A 20,584-nucleotide genomic window follows, 5' to 3' on the forward strand; every position below is an offset into this window, starting at 1 on the left:
TTACCATCCACTGAGAGCAACCTTGTCAAGGTCACCCCTGACTGCCACATGGTCACATCCACGGGTTGTCTCTCAGTTATCCTGTTGCTTGGCCTCCCCACAGGGTTTGCCAACGGTGGACCCTGCACTCCCTCTTGGAACATTTGCTTCACTTGACTTCTGAGAGAACTCATTTTCTCTCACAAGCTGCTTCTTCATTCTCCTTTCCTGGCTTCTCCTCCTCTCCCAGACCTGTAAATATGGGGTGCCACAGGACTCAGTAATCAGAGTTTGACTCTCTCCCTGCCTACACTCACTTCCTTGGTGCATTCAGGGCCAGAGCTGTAAAGACTATTTACGTTCCGTTATCTATCTAGTCCCATAGCCTTAAATACCATTTGATATTTTCCAAAATTGTATTTCCATCCCCATCTTCTTCCCTAAACCCTACATATATACAGCTCCCTACTCGACATCTCCACTTGATTCTAAAAGACATCACAACTTGGGGCACCTGGGTGGCTCAGTTGTTAAGTGTCTGCCTTCACCTCAGGGCGTGATCCCAGCATTCTGGGATCAAGCCCCGCATCAGGTTCCTCTGCTGGAAGCCTGCTTCTTCCTCCCCCACCCCCCCCCCCCCGCTTGTGTTCCCTCTCTCGCTGGCTGGCTCTCTCTCTGTCAAATAAATAAATAAAATCTTTAAAAAAAAAAAAAGACATCACAACTTAACACACTCTAAATCAAACATCTAATATCCCCTCTACCAGACTGCTCCTCTCCGTTTTCCCCCAGTTTCTCCAGTTTCAGTAAAGGCAGGCTTTGTTCCTCCACTGACCAGGCCAAACCCTGAAATCATTCTCAACTTCCCTCTTCCTCAAATCCCACATCCAATCCATCTGCAAACTCGTTTGATTTGTGTCTTCAAAACACATGTAGAATTTGACTACTTCCCACCACCTCCACGATTACCCTGCTCCCACTTACAATTAATTCCCACCTGGATTACAGTAGTAGCCTCTTACCAAATCCTGCTGGGAAGTCCAGTAGAAGGACTGAGAAATGACCAATGGAATTGGCAATGTGGGTAACCTTGACAAGACGGCTTTCACTGGAGTGGTAGGCTTGAAAGAAAGCTTGAATGAACCAATTCCACTTTATAGTGTAACCCTACATGCTCCTCGTTGATCCTGTAATAACTCACCAAGAAAATTCCCCTATCAGAGCCTTTGCAAGCTCTTCCTTCCGCCTGGGCCATCCTTCCCTTCAAAGAGTCATATCTAGAATACCTGCTCTTTCTCCTGAATTCAGATTTCTGTTCAAATGTCAGCTTCTGAAGGGGCACCTGGGTGGCTCAGTTGTTAAGGGTCTGCCTTTGGCTCAGGGCGTGATCCCAGAGTCCTGGGATCAAGCCCCACTTCGGGCTCCCTGCTCCACTGGGAGCCTGCTTCTTCTCTCCCACTCCCCCTGCTTGTGTTCCCTCTCTCGCTGGCTGTCTCTCTCTCTCTCTCTCTCTCTGTCAAATAAATAAATAAAATCTTTAAAAAAAAATACTTCTTGAAAAAAAAATACCAGCTTCTGAGAGATTTTTCTTATCAGCCTGTTTAAAATATCACCTACCACTCTCTATTCTTTTGTTTTCTTTATTTTCTTCATAGCATTTGTCATTATTGGAGTATTTCGGTCTCCCTCCTACCCGCCCCCCCAACACACACTAGAATGTAAGTTCTATGAGGGCAGGGGCTTTGTCTTATTCACCACTGTACATCCAGCCTCGCAAATATCTCTGGAATGAATAAATAAATGACCTTCGTCTCAAACTCGCAGAGTTACTACCAAGAACGTGCAAGCATATTCAACCTTAAGAGCTACGAATATGTCCCTCTGGGATCCAGGAATGTTGGGCATGCACCCTTGTTAATACCTCTCCTGGCCGTCCCCCTCTTAGAAGGCATACGGTAGCACTTCCGCCCTAGCTCAACTCTCTCTCAAATCTCGGAAAAGGAGGGGCGAGGGGTTTGTGTCATCATCCAGCGCCCGCCTGCCCCGCGACGTGCCGGCAGCTGGCGCAGCCCTCTGCTCGCCCGGCCTCCCCCTCCCTGGTTCCGCGCTCTGGTTCCGCCATGGAATCCAACAAGGATGAAGCCGAGCGCTGTATTAGCATCGCCCTCAAGGCCATTCAGAGCAACCAGCCCGACCGGGCGCTCCGCTTCCTGGAGAAGGCGCAGCGGCTGTACCCGACGCCGCGAGTTCGCGGTGAGTGTGAAGCGCCAGAGAGACAGAGGGGACATTGGAACTGATGGGGGGAATACGGGAACGGACCGAGGGGAGCAGTTGGAGGAGGGGGAGGGGTAGCGAGGCGCGGCTACGCCTGCGCACTGAGACGCGCGGTGGCCGCTGGGAGGTGTAGTCTTTCGCTCCCACGCCTCTCCGGGACGCTGGACACCTGATGACAGGGGCAGCGGCGACTTGAACTTTTCGGGTGCTTGTGGAAGCCTCTGAGATTTGGAGTTACCGAGGATGAGAGGCGCTGGCGGACGAGAGGGAGGGAACTTGCCTGGAAGAGAAATCGAACTACTTTTCCCAAGGGGCCATTCGGTGGCCCAGGGCCGGTTGCCGGCCTGGGAAATATTATAGTTTAGGAAAATAAACATAACTCCTCTGACGGAGAGAAGAATGGGTTCGGGGGCGGGGGGGAGGACTTCTGACCTTCGCACGGCCTGGAAAGGCGTCTTCATATCTTCACTCCTTAGCACGTCTCCGGGCGAGGGCCAGGAAACAGCCTCCCGAAACTAGAGCCTGCTTCCCCCTCCCCCTCCCCCCGCCCGGGCCCCACACCACTGCCTTGCACCATCTGCCCTGAGAGCGGGCCCCTCACTCCCTCCTGGAACCTCTTCACCTGCCTGTGAGATTCGGGGCTTGTTGGAGACGCTGGCCTCAGCCGCCCCACCCACCCTCGCCCACAAGAGTCCATTAGTGCCCCCCGCCCCGCGTATGGACCGCTGGACAGCACAAGACTGCGAAGTGTCCCGGGGCTGGGGCTTCCAAACCAGGGAGGGATTAGTGAGGTTGTCACAGCTACTCAGCATTTCGCTCTACCCAGGAACCCTCTTTTTCTTTAACCTAAGACTTAAGAGAAGTTTTTCTTGATACAAGCTGGAAGGGAGAAAGAGGTAGTCCGGAGGCACCAGTATGGCTCAGTCGGTTAACGTCTGCCTTGGGCTCAGGTCATGATCTCAGGGTCCTGCAATCGAGCCAGGCATCAGGCTCCCTGCTAAGTGGGGAGTCTGCTTCTCCCACTCCCTCTGCACTCCTCCCCTGCTCGTGCTCTCTCTCTTCCTGAGTCTCTCAAATAAATAAATAAAATCTTGGTGGGGGGTGGGGGGGAGGAAGAGTCCATTAAAGATACAGGGATCATACCAGCAGTTATGGTGCAGTAAACCGTCTGGTGTGTAACAGGTACTCCGAATCAGAAGACCTGAGTTCTTATCCTGACTGCTACCACGTGATCTTTCTGAGCTTGGGTTTTATTATCTGGGAAATTAGAGGGTTGGTGCAGATAATGTGAGTAACAATAATACCATAGGGCTTCTCTGTTTAGAAAGCTCCTTCCAGGGGTGCCTGGCTGGACCAGTCCACAGAGCACGCAACTCTTGATCTCCAGGTTGTAAGTTTAGGCCCATGTTGGGTGTAGAGATGACTTTTAAAAAAAAATTAAATCTTTTTTTTTTTTTTTTTAAAGAAGGGAAGCTCTTTCAAATGCATTTTCTCACTTAAGCCTGCCCTATCAGGGAGGCAGAGCAAAGATCATTATCTTTGTTCTATAGATGAGGAAATATCTCAGAGGCAAGGGACTTGCCCAAAATTACACAGCTCGAAATTGGAAAGTTCTGTGACTCTATAAATGTTTAATAGAGGAATGAAATGAAAGAGCAGTCAGCCTCCTAACCTTCTTTGCCCACAGTTGGAATTGAGAAAGGTGAACAGCAGCAGAAGAGGCCACCTGGAACGCTCAAATTTTCCTCCTCCTGACGACAGGTTAATCTTTGGTCTCTTTGCCTTCTCTTGGAGAGGGTTTCAGTCTGTATTTGCCAGGACTCCTGAGGTATCCTGCTCAAGGAGCTTCCCTGTGAAATAAATCACACTCTCTGAGGGGAGCGGGGTGGGGTCAGGCCTGCCAGTCTCAGAACCCTGTTAGATTCTCATGCTTCTGGGGGCTCAGGAGCAGGCAGCCTTTGGGGATCTTCCTGTCAGCAGCCTCCTGGGCCAGTTCGGGGGCTTGAACTGGTGTCCTTCCCGGGGCTCAAGAAATGGAATTTGCTGGGCAGCATAGTCACCAGCATGGTTGTCATATTCCCACTATTGTGGAGAGACTGTATGCCTCATGCCGCCGTAAACTTCACCTTGCACCCATCTGCAGCCCAGTGCTGAGCTGACAAGGACCTGGGGTTCATGTAGGCCTGGGATGGAGAAATCTTGGTTAAAAAAAATATCAGGTAGTTGTTTACACTTGCTGTTTGAGGTTTCAGCTCATTCCAGGTGCTCGTTCAATGCAACAGACTTTTTTTGTTTGTTTTATTTACAAAGTCCTCTGCTTGGCACTAAGTGCATATATATGGCAGGATCAGTAAGACATGATCCTTCACCTCAAGGAGCTTATAATCTAGCGAAGGAGACAAAGTTAGAGAAAAAATAATACTGTGGTTAAAGAAAAATTCAGCGCAGTGTTAGATGCTGAGGACTGAAGGAAAGACATGAGAGACCCAGCCCCTGCCCTCCGTGGGTTCACAGTCTGGTGAGCTGGAGCGGAGTGCTGTGGGTGGGTGCTGAAGTCTGAGCTATCAGCAGTCTAGTGAGAGATTTTTAAATACAGGTAGATCACAGGTGATGGAAAATACTGGTAGATCACAGCGAGGGAAAGCTTCAGGGAGGAAGACGGACACAGCATTTGAACTGCAGTTTGGAGGAAGGGAGCGGACTTGGAGAAACATCTACTGGGGAAGAGACAGTGAGGCTGGAAGCTGTGAGGTTTGGGGGAGAGGGTTGCGTGTGGCAAGATTTGCAGCTGTGGAGGTGGTAATTTGAGTATAAAGAGGATTAAGGCTGGAAAGTAGGAAGGGGCCACATTGTGGAAATCCTTTCCTACCAGACTAGGATATTCACTTTATTCTGTAGTTGGTGAAAAGACCCCTGAAGATTTTGATAGCAGAAATAAGATAAGGGTACTGGTCTTAAAAGAGAACAGCATGAAGGGTTAATGAGAGGGAAGAGAGCCTCGAGTCAGAAACCAGTTGGGAAACCATTCATTGCAGTGAGTAGGTCGGGCACTCTGAGTGCCTGAGATAAGGCTTTCCTGACGAGGACCAGGTCGTTGGAGAGGCAGCACCACGCCCTGCATGAGGGCGGTGTGCTGAGGAGAAATGGGGACACGGACTCCAAGCCTGTGTGACCGGGGAGAAAGCAAGGTTGAGGATGGTGGGTGGGAAGACATGGGCCAAGTGCAAGGTGCCTGTGGGTGGTCCAGAGGAGCTGTCAGCATGGAGCTCAGGAGAGAGCCCCAGGTTGCAGCTGAAAGTCTGGTATTGTCAGTTTGATGGCGTCCGCTGGAGTCATGCCTGGCTGGGGTCACTGTGGGCCACATCTGTCCTTAGCCCACGGGCAGAGACTGGGGGAGCAACAGAGTGCAATGCAGCCACAACAGGAGGGGGTGATCCCAGGAGAGAGAGCAGCCAGGTAGCCGTGCAGTGGAGCATCGGGGAGGTGGCGAGCAACACGGTCAGGACTCCTGGGAGAGGGCAAGTCGAGAGATGAGAGGGGACGGATCAAGAGCATGGGTAGAAGATTGGTCCAGGAGAAGTGGAAGGACAGAGGGAAAGGTTAGGTCAGAGGAGACTCAGAGCAACCTTGAAGGGTCGAGGGACCTCACAGTGAAAAGGCTACAAGGGGGTTTCAGACTCATGCTGCAGGAGGTGCAGCCAGCGGCCGGCCACTTGTACTGTGGAGTAGTCGCTGGGCCCTAAGCTGGGAAGTCGTAGGGCCGGGCTAGTGGGGCCAGTCAGTCCCATTCTGGGAGTTACTATCCAGCAACTGGCAGCCCACTGGGCATGACCTTTGCCTGAGGCTTAGCAACAAGGCTGGAAAGTCCCAGATTTTTCAGGGAGCCGATGAGAACATCCTCAGTTTCCCCAGCATACACAGAGAGGGGTATCCTGGATAATCTTGCAGCGCAGGCTGCTTGCGGGTCCTGGGGATGTCAGGAAGGCCGAGCTGGAAAGGCCAGCATGTGGGGGAGGGATTTTGCTTTCAGGGTGTCAGAGTGAGAGTTGGGGTAGTACTGGTGAGGCCCGGGGCAGGGCTGTTCGTGCAGGTCAGTCAGCCTTCCTGAGCCCTACTGTGCGCTCAGCCCTTCCGTTCGGCACCCTGTGAGGGCAGAGATCACGACCTCACGGACGGACTGGCTAATGAGCAAAAGGAACCGCACCGTCCAGCTCTGCTCCCAGGCTGTTGCCCTACGCTGGCCTCCCTTTCCCAGCTCGCTTTGAGCGCTACAATAAAAATGAACAGTAACAGAAAACACTTCATATTTGCTAAGTATTGTGCTAAGTCCTTTATATGCATTTGCTCATCTACTTTTTCAACTCCCTTGAGGGAGATAACAGTTTTACACGAAAAGGCTAAATTAATGTGTCCAAGATGACCCCGCTAGCAAGCTGCCGAGCCAGCTCTGAACCCAGGCAGTCTCACCCTCCAGTCTGGCTTTGAGGAGAGGCCACCGCAACTGCCACCTCTCCCGCTGCAGCTCTCGTTTCTTCCACCAAGTTCCTGTCTTTTTAGATGTCTCTGCCAGCTTTTCTGCGAGGGCAGAGGCAGGATTTGAACCCAGCGTTGTCTGTCTAACTCCAGAGTCATGTTAGGCTGTTCCATGTCATACTCTTTTGTGACATTTGCAAGGCGGTCACATCCCACAGGTCTGGCTGAGGGGGTGTCCAGGCCAGGAGAGAGATCTACTTGTCCGCAACCAGAAGTCTTGATTGGCCAACTCAAGCAGGAGCCTTCTGTGTGACCCAGAGCACATCCATTCCCCTTTGGGCTTCCTTTCTGCAATGTAAAGATATTAGAGTGGTTGACTCCATGTAACTAGCCTGAAAAGCTTCCAGAATCTTCCCTGCGAAATACCAGAGTGAGTCCATCCCAGCTCCTGGCTGATGCTCCTGTGTATCTGTAGCAGTTGAATGGTTGGTTGTGTTGTCCTTAGGGTATATTAGCTCAGCCTGGACCACTGAGGCTTCCAGAGAAACTGAAATAAATAAGTTCTTTAAATGCCCTCCAAACCCAGCAAACCAGCTCCTCCCTCTATCCCATCTTCATCAACATATCTTCCTCTTTTGTTCTCTTCGTTTGCCATTCCCTCGGTGCCTGGCATGGACCTGGCATCTGGGACAGCTGAAATCTCATGGTTCCAGCTGGGTCAAAAGCCTGAAAAGCCTGCTGAGTGCTGACACTTTGCCTTCCTAATCCCTGGAGCTCCCTGGCCCCACCTGCTCGGGTCCCCTCCCCAGCCAGCCGGTTCATCAGCCTGTGTCATATCAGCAGCTACTCATTTTGAACTTTCACTCAGTCCGTTTCTGTGCTTACACGTTATCTCATTTCATCCTCATACACCCCACTACCCGTGTATCCCTTAGGAAACTGAGGTTCAGACAGATTTTAGATTTTTTATCGGCCAGGGCCGTACTGCTAGGATGTGACTGAGCTGAGATTTGAACCCAGGTCTTTCGGAATTTAACTTCTCTTCTCTGTTTGGAATGACTGTGCTGGAAGGGGTTCCCCATGCCCGATGCCAGACTCAGGCAGTCCGGGATAGCATAGTTAAGAAGAAGGTTCTGGGAGCTGGGCATCCAGGCATTAAGTGCTGCCTGCCCAGCTTATGCAGCCATGGGCCAACAGATCAGACACACAGGTCTTTTTTATAATGGGGATGGTAGTAGTGAGACCGACCTCTAAGGCCATTGTCAAGATTAAATGAACTAATACATGGAGAGCACCATGTCCAGGCCTGCCTAACACACAGTGAGCACTCAGTCTGAATACTCCTCTCAGTGCTCGCTCCTGGGCTTTGCTGCAGGAGCCCTCCACCTCCCTCATGCACAGCAGGGTTGACTGTCAGCTCCTTTCCCAGTGAGATCACCTAAGAAGACAGAAGTGGCTCAGGGCACAGTGGCCCACTTGAGTCCCAGTGTTCTGTTCCCAGCAAGCCCTGCCCCTGGCCTCTTGGGTGAGGTGCAGGTATGTTGCTTTGGAGGGCGTCTGACACCCAACACAGTGCGTTGAGCCCAGCAGGCTCCTGGCATGTTTGTAAGAACCTGTGGACCAGCCGGGGGCACTGCTGTCCTTCCTCAGCACAGTGTCCTGGATCCCAGCAGTGGTCTAGGTGCCTAGCTTCCCAGGGCACTGAACCCTAGGCATGACTGGGGGTTCCAGAACTGGTTCTGTGCCTGGAATAAATGGGCACAGGGAACTTTTGCCAGAGATTTGGGCTTTTCCTGATTGAGTATCAGGAACCATGGAGTTGGGTTTGAGTAACTGGAACCCTGTCTGAGGGTGACAGCTGATGTCCAGCTTAGACTCTGAACATTGAAGTAGGCTGTTGGACATGCCCAGCCACTTGAGAAATGTAAAGAATAGCGAGTAGCAGAGAAGATCTTTATCCTGAGTCTCCTACCAGCTCTGGCCCTCTGGGGCAAACTCGTTGCCTCCATTCCCCATCACAGCTAAGCAGAAGCCTCCAGGAGGCTTTTCCCACCAATCCCAGCTGAAACAGATGGTTCTGCTCAGTGGGGTCCCCACTGAGATGGGCAGAGCACTTTGCCAATCTCGACACTCAACAGAGTCTGTTAAATGCACTACTTTGAGGGGGCGCCTGGGTGGCTCAGTCGGTGAAGTGTCTGCCTTCGGTTCAGGTCATGATCTCAAGGTCCTGGGATCGAGCCCCACATCTGGCTCCCTGCTCAGCGGGGAGTCTGCTTCTCCCTCCCTCTCCCTGTACCCCTCCGCCCGCCTCATGTGCTCTCTCTCTCTCTCAAATAAATAAATAAATCTTTTTAAAAATATATAAACAAACACACTACTTTGGGATTTTTTTTAAACCTGAAGGGCTTATAGTATGTTTTTATGCAGAGTTTTAAATTAACCCATACCCAGGAGTGCCTGGCTGGCTTAGTCAGTAGAGCATGCAGCTCTTGATCTTGGGATTATGAGTTCGAGCCCCACATTGGGTGTAGAGATCACTTAAAAAGAAAAATCTTAAAAAAAAAAAAACATTTAAAATAACCCATACCCTGACAAGTCCTAAGGTCTGTGGATCCGGTAAGAGCAGGCAATTATCCCACTAGCGCCCACCCCCTCCCCCTTGCCCTGGCCCAGGCCCAAGCCAGGGAGGGAGCTAGTGGCTTTGCCAGGAGAAGAAGCAGGTGGGTTGTGGGGCGGGGGTGGGGTCGTGGCCTATCCCAGGACCAGGCAGCCCCTCAGCTATGGCCTGTGGCCTTGCTGGCACGGGAGCCCTGAATGCTTTGCTTGCTTCACACAGCCCTGATCGAGTCCCTCAACCAGAAACCACAGTCCGCCGGTGACCATCCCCAACCCACAGACACAACGCACAGGAAAGCAGGTGGGGCGGACGCCGCCTCGGCCAACGGAGAAGCTGGAGGAGGAGAGAGCAGCAAAGGCTACAGCGCAGAGCAAGTAGCAGCAGTGAAAAGGTAGAGGGGCCGGAGCAGGGTGCTGCTGGGAAGTTTCCGAATCTAGAGGAGGCTTCCTACAGCGTGTCCTCCACCTCACATCTGCCTGTGGTCTGGGGGGGCCTGGGAGGGTCCTGAGGATGGATGAGGTCCAGCAGGGCGGGCTCACCAGGCCCCGGAATACAGTGCGGGAATCAGGGCTCTGCTGCCCCCTCCCGCCAAGAAAACCCACAGCGGAGGCTGGAAACGCTGACTCTGCCGCTGGCTTCCTCTGCTGCCGGCCAGGCGAGCCCCAGCCTCTTTACACAGCTCTATTTATCAGAGATGGGGCTTGGGCTCCCCTTCCAGCTTCTCCCCAGCCCCCAACAAAGACCCTTTCAGACCAGAGCCTGTGCGGCACGGAATGGAGACAGGAGACAGTTACCCCTCCAGGGCTTGGTAGGCCTTGCACGGACACTGACAGTCCTGAGGTGGCCTCTGGTGAGGGTGCTGTTAGCAAACGGAAGTGGTTCCTGGCCCGAAACACAGCAGCTGCCCCCTCTGAAATCCGAAATGTGTTCTGGGTGTTTCCACAGGGCCCTGCCTGGCTCCCCATCCCAGGTGGAGCTTATTGAGGCTCCCTTGTCCCCGAGGTTTGACAGCTGACCTGAAGAAGCTGTCAGCCATGCCCTGCTCAGAGCTGTGTGCCTACACTGCTCAGTCCACGCCCCCCTCACCTCGCGGCCCTGGGCCCGCTCTACCCCTTCCCCCAGGGTCAAGCAGTGTAAAGATTACTATGAGATCCTGGGGGTGAGCAGAGGGGCTTCCGATGAGGACCTGAAGAAGGCCTATCGCAAGCTGGCCCTCAAGTTCCACCCAGACAAGAACCACGCACCTGGTGCCACCGAAGCTTTCAAAGGTAAGCCAGCCCTGGTTTCCTGCTGTCGGGTGTTAGCTCCTGCCCTTGAGAAGGAATAAGAGGCCAAGACAACTTTTCCAGGAAGTGGTCTTGGACCCAGGTCCCCTGGGCTCAGGAGCTGCTTCCCAGAAAGAAAGTCCTAGTAGCCACCTCTAGCCTACAGAGTCTGTCAGAGCTCAGCTATCACCAGCCCTGCCTCTCCTTCCTCCACATTCCCCAGGAATGACAGGAGGGGAGCTGAGGCAAGAGAGGACCAATGGCTTAGCGGTTGCGTAGCAGTTGAGGGTCAGAAGGAGGCCTCCCGACTCACCTTGTATGCACATCCCCATCTTGGGATCTTGGTAACAGTTTGCCTGTGCTGAGGGGCAGAGTAGCCTCAGGTCGGTGACCTGGTGGCCTTGTCATCACCAGCAGCCACCGCCAGCCCTGCACCACACACACACACACACACACACACACACACACATACACATAACACACACTCACATGAGGTGGTGACCTGTGCCGGAGCGGATGGCAGAGCAGACCCCTGAGACCTGGTGTGCCGTTTCCCCGGTCCCGCCCTCGTTACTCCATTCCAGGCTGCTTAGGGTTGGTCCTGCTTGGTTTGGGGTAGTCTGCAGGCATCACCCCCATCAGCCAGCCCCAGGGGGTGAATAGGAGTAGGAAGGCAAGGTAGCCATGGTTAATGTTGCTCCAGCCCTGACTTCTGCCTGCAGCCTGCAGGACAGACACTAAGAGGCCAGATCTAGCCCTGGGGCCTTGTCAGAATGGCAAGAGGGCAAGAGGAGGGGATTCTCCTTACTCTCAAGGGTTGCAGGTTGCAGATGCAGCTTTGACCCGCTCCTTTGAGAGAGTGAGCCGCTTAAGAAGGAGCAAGAGACTAAGGAGGGCCTGGAGCTGTGTCCTTTGAGGCACAGGTTTCCCACCTGGGGAGTCCTCATGGCGAGGCCTTGGGACCAGGCCAAAGAACAGAAGCTGGGACCTGGACCCCAGGGAGGAGAGGGCTCGCCAAGCCACACTACCAACAGTGGAGAAGTTTTGATTAGAACCTGGCGATTCGGCCCTTCCTGGCAATTGCTGTAGGAATAAATAAGATAAGGCCCATAAAGGACCTGGGGCATAGAAAAGGCTGGACCTGGACCATCGTCTTGAGTTGGAGAGCAGGAGCCTGAGTGTTCATCCTCCACCCGACCCAGACTGCCTAGATCTGCTTAGAGGTATTCCTGGCCACCGCTGCCCCCCCACCCCCCGTCGCCACCACCTGTGCCCAACAGCCAAACTCCCGCTCGCCCCAAGGACTCCCACTTCCTAAAGCACCATTTGAGTATCTGAAGGAAGGGAGGTCTCAGCTGCCATGGGAGCCTCCCCAAGCACACCCCATGTCTTCAAGCCTGACTTACACCTCCTTTCTAGCCATTGGCACAGCGTATGCGGTACTTAGTAACCCAGAGAAAAGGAAGCAGTATGACCAGTTCGGTGACGACAAGAGCCAGGCAGCCCGGCACGGCCATGGGCATGGGGACTTCCACCGTGGCTTTGAGGCTGACATCTCCCCCGAGGACCTCTTCAATATGTTCTTTGGCGGTGGCTTCCCGTCTAGTAAGTACCCCGCCCTCCCCACAGCCAGGCCTCCCTGGGGGTGATGGTGGAAGACTGGATGCTGGCTGCTTCCTTCCCCAGCAGCCCCACCCCCTGACTCAGTCCCTCTGACCTCCAGGTAATGTCCACGTCTACAGCAACGGCCGCATGCGCTATACCTACCAGCAAAGGCAGGACCGCAGGGAGAACCAGGGTGACGTGAGTGAGGGAGGCACCGGGGAGGGCAGGGGAGGGCACCAGGCCCCACCCAGAGAGCAGGGCCTGAAGGGGAAGGGACATCCCCAGCTGTCCATACTGGGAGGGCAGTGCCCCCACCATTCTCAGCCAAGGAGCCATCTTGAGTGCCCCCCCTTGCCATTCTGCTGATGGACACTAGAGGGAGCCACACTCCACAGTGCCGCCCAGAAGGAGTGGGGATTTGATGGCCTCTGTTAGGAATGTCATGCAGAAACTTCTCCACCTACAGACAGGTTTGAGTGTGAATGGCCTTTGTGCAATCCATTTGTTCAGAAGGCCACAGTGACATTTTCCAAGCAATGGGAAATGAAACTTCATGAGAGAATTGTCAAGGATGACAAAGGTTGACGACTCTTCTCGCTTCTTTCCGGCACTCTTAAAAACAAAAACTATAACCACACAGTGCTACAAAAGCATTTTGAGTGCCACAGGTTAAAAAACAGCTAGCTGACCAACATTAAGATAACTGTGGACGATTCCAGAGCATTTAAAATTATGGCAGGCGGAGGGGGTCCCCTCTGTTCTGTCAGCATGGCCTTGTTTTTATTTACTCACTTTTTAAAAACTGTGTGTGTTGAACATACAGAAGAGTTTTTTTAAATCACCAATTATTACACAGTGAACAAATTTATTTTTATTTACAGTTTTTTAACTGGCAGTTTTTAAATTGATATATAGTGAAAACCTCCCTCCAGCCCTGCCTGCTGGGCTAGTGGAGGCAGCCGCTTTGCTCGTGGTTTGGGTAGTTCTCTGACAACACACACACGTGGGTACCCTCTTCCTCTGTGTAACACCAGCTGCCGTTTTGTTTTCATCCGGGGGAGCTGGCAGGTGGAGGAGCTTCTGTATTTAGGGGGCCTGTGGGAGGGAGGACGAGAGAGTAGTGTCGCGGCCTGTTTATGTGGCAGCTGCCTCCTGCCGCCCAGGCGTCTTTGCGGCAGGCAGCTGGTGGCGATGGTGGCTGATGCCGCACTCCCACCCGCTCTAGCTTGGGTGACCACTGGCTCTTCCCTCCAGGGCGGGCTGGGGGTATTTGTTCAACTGATGCCCATCCTCATCCTGATCCTCGTGTCGGCTCTCAGCCAGCTCATGGTCTCCAGCCCCCCGTACAGCCTGAGCCCAAGGCCGTGAGTACTTGCAGCTAGGGACGGGCCGGGGGGCGGGGGGCGGACAGGGATTTGGGATTCTCAGCCCCCATCAGGGGCCTTCCTCCCCATCCTGCGGGTCCTTGATCACAACGCGGAAGTCTGCCTTAGAATCAAGAAAACACACTTTCCCTGTTGAGCTTCGGTTCTTGGTCTTTTAGGATCACAGTCCCCTAAGAAAATGCAGTGAAAACTGCTGATCTTTTCCCTCGAACACTGCACAGGCACACAACTTTGGGCGTGGTTTCACAGGCTTCATCCCCCCCCCCCAATCTTATCTGCTGACCTTGAGATAAGAACCTCTGCTCTTAAGTTCTGGTTGGGGGCCTTGCGGCCATGGAAGGAATAGGGGCTCTAGATTCAGGGCAAAGGTGGCTTTGAATCCCAGCTACTCTACTAACCAAGCAGCTGTGTGACCCTGGACAAGTTACATAACTTCTCTGAGCTTTGATTTCCTCATCTGTGCAATGGAAATAACACCTATCTGCTTGTGAAAATTAAACAAGTAATTCACGTGGAATGCCAGGCTCAGGGCGCCCGGCTGGCTCATTCAGTGGAACGTGCGACTCTTGATCTCGGGGTCTTGAGTTGGAGCCTCACGTTGGGTATAGAGATTACTTTAAAATAAATAAACGAAATGTTTGTTAAAAAATGCCAGCCTTGTTGGTAATGTTCAACAGTATTTGTTGAATGAATATATGGTCTCAGCAGCCTTTAGTGAACTAGGGCAAGTTATTTGGCCTTTTAAGGTATCAGCTCCCCTCATTTGTCTCCAGCACCTGGCACCATTTCTGATACATAGTTACTTCGTGGGTGGTCAGCTTCTGTTGGTGGGAGCCCTCTGCTCTCCAAGCTGCCTGGCCCTCCCTGTCTGGGAGCCCGGAGGCCTTCCTCTCAGCCAGCAGAGGGCAGAGTGGGGCCGCTGGACCCACACAGGCGGCCCAGGCTCTCTGTGGCCTGTAGCCAGCCAGCCCTTGGCTCTGCAGCTGGAGAGGCAACAGAGGACAGGTAGGGGCTGTCCTCCCCCCAGCACCGTCTTCTGTCTGCAGCGTGTCGAGGCACTTCCCACAGCCTGCAGAGCCTGTGGGTGGAGCTGGAAGGTAGGACCGAGAGCTGAAAGGCCACAGCTCCTTGGAGTCCTGTCATGTTCCTAAGCGTCTTAACTCCAGACTGGGAGTTCCGGGGTAGGCAGGCAGGCCCTGGGCAACAATCGGCTTAGGGCAGGAATGTGGAGATGGAGGCACAGGGAGCCCAACTCCCACCCCTAATGAGAGGCCGAGCCCAGCCTCCGCTCCTGTGCTGACCAGAGCCTCTCAAAAAGGGGCTTCTCCCCATGGGCTCCAGGTCAGCAGTGTGGTAAGCAGACAGCCTGAGGAAGGGCTGGCCATAGTCTGGACCGCTTCCATGGGAGGGACAGCCTGCCGTTCCTTCAGACCCTTATTTTGGGTGTTGTGCAACTTGCTGCTGTAGTGAGGAAGAAAGCAAGTCCTCCCCTGGCCCGTGCCGTACCTCCTGTTGGGGGGCCCTGGGCCTAGGGGCCGGTGCCCACTTTGTGCCTGATGTATTTCCGGCCAGGTCGGTGGGCCACGTCCACAGGCGAGTCACTGACAACCTGAATGTCGTCTACTACGTGGCAGACACCTTCTCGAAGGAGTACACAGGCTCCAGCCTCAAAACAGTTGAACGGAACGTGGAAGATGATTACATCGCCAATCTCCGAAACAACTGCTGGAAGGAGAAGCAGCAGAGTGAGTGTGTGTGTGTGTGTGCTGTGAGGACAAAGCTTGAGAGCAGGGAAGAGAGAGCCCGGCCTGCCGGGGATTTGTGGACCCAGCACCTGGCACGGCCTTGTACCAGCCACCTCCCGGTCAGGAGCGGATCCCCATCCCTTTTTCCGTGGGGCTGGGAGCCCGGGCCCACCTGGAGATTTCCTCCAGGTTCCCGTAAATCACGGCCATCAGCCTGACTGGTAGGCTGCCGGGGGTAGGGATGTCGAGGTAGACTGGAGCATGTGTCCTGGCCGCCGCGTGATCAGACATCCAGCTCTATCTGTGGGACCCTAGGACAGTCAAACCAGGATGACCGCTTCTTTCCCTCTCGCAAGTTGGGACCATAGTGTTTGCTCTCCCGGGTCTTTCCTGAAGGGAGGCCAGCTCGGCCCCAGATCCGGGGCCTGTAACAGCCTTTCTCCCACCCCCACAGGCTGGGCAGCGGCTCTGAGAGCCTTTGGGAGGTCCCAGGTGCACCCTAACTCTGCCCCGTTGCTTTACAGAGGAAGGCTTGCTGTACCGGGCCCGCTACTTCGGTGACACAGATATGTATCACAAAGCACAGAGGATGAGCACCCCGAGCTGTAACCGACTGTCAGAGGTGCAGGCCTCCCTGCATGGATAGTCCTGGGCCAGCCACGCCACCGAGGTCCAAGTATGAGCCAGGGCCTCCTCTGCTCTGCAGCTCCCGGCAGCTCTGGTCCTGGTCATGAGGCAGAGGAGGGTGGGAGGGAGAGAGGGGAATGGCCTGTTGGTTACGGCACAGACTCCTTGTCCCCGGCCTGACCTCCAGCCTGCAGTTGGGGCAGCTCTAGGGTGTGCTTGGAAACCAGGGTCTGTTTCGGGCCTCAAGTGCTATTGTCTGCCCCGCCAATTCCCTAGCCCTGGGAATTTGGGGATCCCAAGAGCCAGGCAGAAGGGGGAACTCAAGGCCACTGCTAAGGGCCATGCAGGCTTCCCTGGTCTCATCCAGCCCCAAGTCACCATGGCCCTTTCCCAAGTACAACAGACTATTGTCTGTGCTCTGCTATTTAGGCCAAGTATTACTCATCCCAAGATGGTCCCCCCCCCAACACACACACTCCCCACCTGACATCAGGAAGAAACATGTGAGAATGGGTGGGCCAAGATCCCATCCTCTTCCTCTGCCCTTCCAGGCAGAAGGAAATAGAACGGGAGGGATGGGCAGCCCCACAGTGGGCCGGGGAGGGAGCCAACAGGCTGGGAGCAGGAGAGGCCAGTGTACCCTGACCACTCGCCCTCTGGTGGAATCAGGCACTCTCTCAGCCACAGACATTTGGCCTGCCCAGGCATCTCACCTGTGGTCTAAGGAAGAGAGCAGAGGTCATGAGTTGAGGGTCGAATGCAGTGCCTTTCGTACAGAAGGGGAAAAATGCAAGTCACTGGTAGCAGGCTCCCACCTCCTTCACCCCTGCATGTGGGTAGTGAGCTCTGCTCCCAGCATTTGCCAGAGGGGACAGACTGGACCAAGCCCAGAGGAGCGTAGGCAGAGCCGGTAAAGATTCCTCTCTGTGTTGGTACCTGCCCATCCGTCCTCTGCCTGTGTCCCCCTTGGCAAGGGTCCAGCTCCAGACGCTGTGCTTTGAGGCCATCTGCTAGTGCCTCCGGGAGAGTGACAGAGTGCAGGAGGGAGACAGGTTGGGGCTGAGGTGGGCAGGACAGCAGCCAGGAGGCGGGCTTGTTTGTGTGGGCTAAGAGAGAGGCTCCAGGCCACGTGACTGCCAAGCTAACTGTTACCACTCTCCTCCCCAGACCATGAAATCCCTGGAGAATTTTTGGTGACATGCACTGAGCCAAGGTGATGGACTGTATATTTAAGGAAAGACATAAAAAGAAAAAAATTAAAATGGAATTGGAGGCCGAACGCCACACAGCTGCCCTCTCTCTCACCCAGTAAATGCTGAAAGCTCTTAGGACAGGAAAACCTGCCACGGGGCTGCTTCCCTTCCTCCCAGGGCTGGCAGAGGCTCAGGCTCCACTTCGGCTCTCTCCTAGGATACGGAAACCATGGCAACGAAAGTAGAATGTAAAACTTGGAGCAAATGTCTATGGAAAGGGCTGGGGGAGGGGGTGCCCAACTGCCTTCCTCCCCCTCCCGGGAGCCACCACCAGGGAGCCACCACCGGTCACCTCTCCGTGGAAGCCAGTCGGAGGCGTTGGCCAAGGATAGGAGGAGGAGGAATGAGAACTCTCCATAGAATGTAATTTATAGAGCAAGTATATGTGTATATATATATATCTATTTATATGTAAATAGCATATATAAAGATATATATATATATAGTCTACTTTTTAAACTATGCAGGGATTTGGTTAAGTTGTTTAGCTGATTTCTTCCCTGTTTTAGAAAACGAGGCCTGTGTGGGAAAGGGAACTTGGTCCTACAAAGGCTAGACAGTGGCCATAGCTGACAGCCTGAAGGGAAGTCGGGTCGTAGCTTTTAACGTTCCCCTCAACCCCAGCCTGCTTTTGATGGCAACGGTAATCATGAACTCAGGTTGCTGGAGGGGAGCAGGCTTTCAGGGGAGAAAGTGCCCCTGGGGCCAGGTACCCTGTCAGGATCCAGTCAAGGTGGAGGCCCCAGGCCGCCTGCAGGTGTGAGACCACCCACCACAAGCTTTGGTCAGCTCAGGTGGGCTCTTAGGCCTAGAGCCCAGCAGCCTTCTGCCCCGCTGCCGCAGAGAGCAGGGTTAGAGGGGGACCAAGTTCTGCCTAACCACCCCCCCCAGTCCCAAAGTGGGTTTTGCCTTATAGATGCCACAGGGCACAGCTCCGCGTTGTAGCCCCTGGTTTTTCCCAAGTCAGGCACCAAGGACTCCAGACAGTTCTTCCTCCAAGAGTCAGCCAGGTGGTGCCCAAGACCCTGGGGCAGCAGCTGACTCCTGAAGAAAACCCAGCCCTGTGGGCACCTCTGTCTCCGCCATCCATGGACATGATGCCACCCGGCCTTCTGTTGCACTTTGGACAAAGGCTGCACCTGAACCAGAAGGGTTTTCTTCTACTCACCTTGAAGTGAGGATTTTTCTCACAACAGCAGTTGCTGCCAGGGGAAGGGAGGGAGGTTTTATTTATTCCCACAGTTTATACTGGGCCTTTTGAAATTACCGTTTTTCCCAAATTTTCCTCTGGCAGTGGGTGTGTCCTGGAGCCTGCCATCTTCCAAAGCCTTACTTCCCCAAGCTGCCAGCCAAGAGGGGACAGCCATCCTCCCAGAGTTTCTCTTGGCTCTTTTTGTTTGTTTGTTTTTTTAAAGCCCCCCCACCCCCAACGAATAAGATTCTTGCTGGGAAAGGAAGCTTGGTAAAGAAGTGTCAGATCTGATTTTTGAACGAGATCCTAGCCTGTGATGCAGCAGCCACCCGGCCCAGAGAGACGATAAGAACTGGACGTGGGCAAGAGCGCCCCACGCGTGGTGGCCCCGGTGCTCTGCTGCCACCACCCTGACCATCTGGTCTTGGTAGACGTCCCTAGGTGGGCTGACCCATGTGCAATAAGAACATAGATCCTAAAGGATCCCCTGAGAAGCTGTATTTCTTAAATTAGAATTCTGAAATTGTACATCTATAAATATATGTTTATTATGCGATTGGCCTCTGTGGGTCTGCATTGAGCAGGGGGGCTGAGGTGGGGGCAAACACCTGTTGCTACTGTCACCCCAGCGCACACCAGCAGTCTGGGGTGACTGTCCCGAATGTCATCCTCACCCCTTGCCCTGACTGACAGCCGCTTCGGTCACGAGTGTTGTTCCAAGGCTGACACCAGACAAAGGGTAAGGGGCTCAGGCCAGGATCCTGGGGTCCCTGGTAACCTCTGCTTCCCCCTGCTCCTACTCCCTCTCTCCATCCCTGCTGTGAGCAAAACATTCAGCATCTTCCCTCCTCCTGGGCCGGGAGCTCCATCCCACTCCGGATCCAGAGCAGGGGGAAAGTTTAAGTTTCTTTACATCTCTGGCTGCAGTTTCCCCAGACACGCTTCCCACACCACCCTGCAGCCCGCCCTACCCCCCCTTCCACCAGAAGGTCGGAAAAGTTAAAAATGTGGCAGCCCGAGGAGAGCTTTCTGTGAATGGAGCCTCCGATCTGCCGGGGCCTCCCAGAGACAGGGCCCGGGCGGCCCTGACTGGCGGCCCGAGGCCCCGCCCGCTGCCGCTCCAGCCAAAGACAGCCCGCTGCCCGGTGGTGCCACCGCAGCCGCGGAGCTCATTGGCTGGCCGTGCCCGGGGTCACCGCCGCCGGCCCTGCCCGGTCTGCGAGCTACCACTTGTCAGCTGCAGTTGGCAGAGGCTCGCCAGCCGCCCCCATTCACCCCTCCCATCCCCCTACCCTCAGCGGGCCGCTCAGCCGGCCAGAAGGGGCGGGACAGACGGTCCGACTGTTGGCTGCAAAAAAGTCTTCGACGAGGGTCCCCACCCACCGTCAGGTGGCAAAAACGAGCCGCTAGTTCATCCAAGCTCCCGGGATCTGCCAGCTTATCTCCTCGTCCCAGGCTGCCCCAGGTCTCCAGAAGGGAACTGCTCCACGGGGCAAGGAGCACACACCCTGGCCCACCGTAATCTCCTTGCCCCGAGTTCCCGGCCGAGTCACCCGGCTGTCTAGGGCAGGCTCCCAGACGGCAGTGCCAAGACTCAGGTAAATAGACTGTTGACACAGTGTGGGTTCTGGAGCAACTCAGAATCCTTACCAGATGTCACACCTTGTGATTTGGGCAAGTCAGCCGGTTTCCCAGAACAGGAACCTGGAGCTTGGGGGAAGGGTAGGGGACGCCCAAGGGTCCCCATGAAGCTGCATGTCCTCGGGGTCTATGTAGCAAAGCAATCATTCTGCAAACACTTGCTGGACTTGGATCCATTGTGCTAAAGATTAACCCCACTCATGCCAAGGTGAGTGGTGGGAGGCCGGTCCAAAAGGGTGGAAAAGGGAGAAAGCCACACTAGGGGGGACGGAACTTAATCTGAGGGGCTTGGCTGGGGACGGGTTTCCCAGAGGGCCAGGTGCACCCTGTCCCACAATTACACACGTGTCCGCCCCGCTCTCACGGCAGCTTCCCCAAATTGACATCACCCCCAGGAGACAATAAAACAAAACAGTCAGTTGTTGGGTATCAGTGTGGACCCCGCGGCCCGGCTGCCTGGGCTGGGTCCATTTGCTAGCTGGGTGGCCCTGGGCAGGTCACTTAACCTCCCTCTGCCTCAGTTTCCTC

The 20,584-nt window shown here is 54.4% G+C and overlaps 1 protein-coding gene across 3 annotated transcripts; it reads left to right on the forward strand.

Moving 5' to 3' along the window:
• The first annotated feature begins 1,997 nt into the window (after window positions 1–1,997).
• DNAJB12 (DnaJ heat shock protein family (Hsp40) member B12) lies at window positions 1,998–18,971 on the forward strand. Of its 3 annotated transcripts, none has more exons than XM_045783401.2 (9): window positions 1,998–2,232; window positions 9,563–9,734; window positions 10,466–10,611; window positions 12,028–12,213; window positions 12,332–12,411; window positions 13,468–13,577; window positions 15,171–15,343; window positions 15,868–16,019; window positions 17,138–18,971. In XM_045783401.2, exons 1-8 carry the CDS (start codon window positions 2,100–2,102, stop codon window positions 15,987–15,989), a joined length of 1,122 nt encoding a protein of 373 aa, XP_045639357.1. In that variant the 5' UTR covers window positions 1,998–2,099; the 3' UTR covers window positions 15,990–16,019; window positions 17,138–18,971. The 3 variants fall into 3 exon arrangements, with proteins under 3 accessions (XP_045639357.1, XP_045639356.1, XP_045639355.1); XM_045783400.2 differs by having other exon boundaries at window positions 15,868–15,965; XM_045783399.2 differs by having other exon boundaries at window positions 2,000–2,232; window positions 15,868–16,013.
• The last annotated feature ends 1,613 nt before the right edge of the window (window positions 18,972–20,584 follow it).

This window comes from Ursus americanus, chromosome 6 (assembly GCF_024610735.1).
Source record: "Ursus americanus isolate L20-20 chromosome 6, mUrsAme1.1.p, whole genome shotgun sequence".
NCBI classification, from domain to species: Eukaryota; Metazoa; Chordata; class Mammalia; order Carnivora; family Ursidae; genus Ursus; species Ursus americanus.

What these genes read in the sequence shown, in the direction of transcription:
- DNAJB12 (XM_045783400.2), top strand. Translation starts at nt 2,100, where the DNA reads ATGGAATCCAACAAGGATGAAGCCGAGCGCTGTATTAGCATCGCCCTC. An exon ending in CCCGACGCCGCGAGTTCGCG is followed by an intron (nt 2,233 to 9,562) that starts GTGAGTGTGAAG and finishes TGCTTCACACAG; the next exon opens with CCCTGATCGAGTCCCTCAAC. An exon ending in GCTGTAACCGACTGTCAGAG is followed by an intron (nt 15,966 to 17,137) that starts GTGCAGGCCTCC and finishes TCTCCTCCCCAG; the next exon opens with ACCATGAAATCCCTGGAGAA.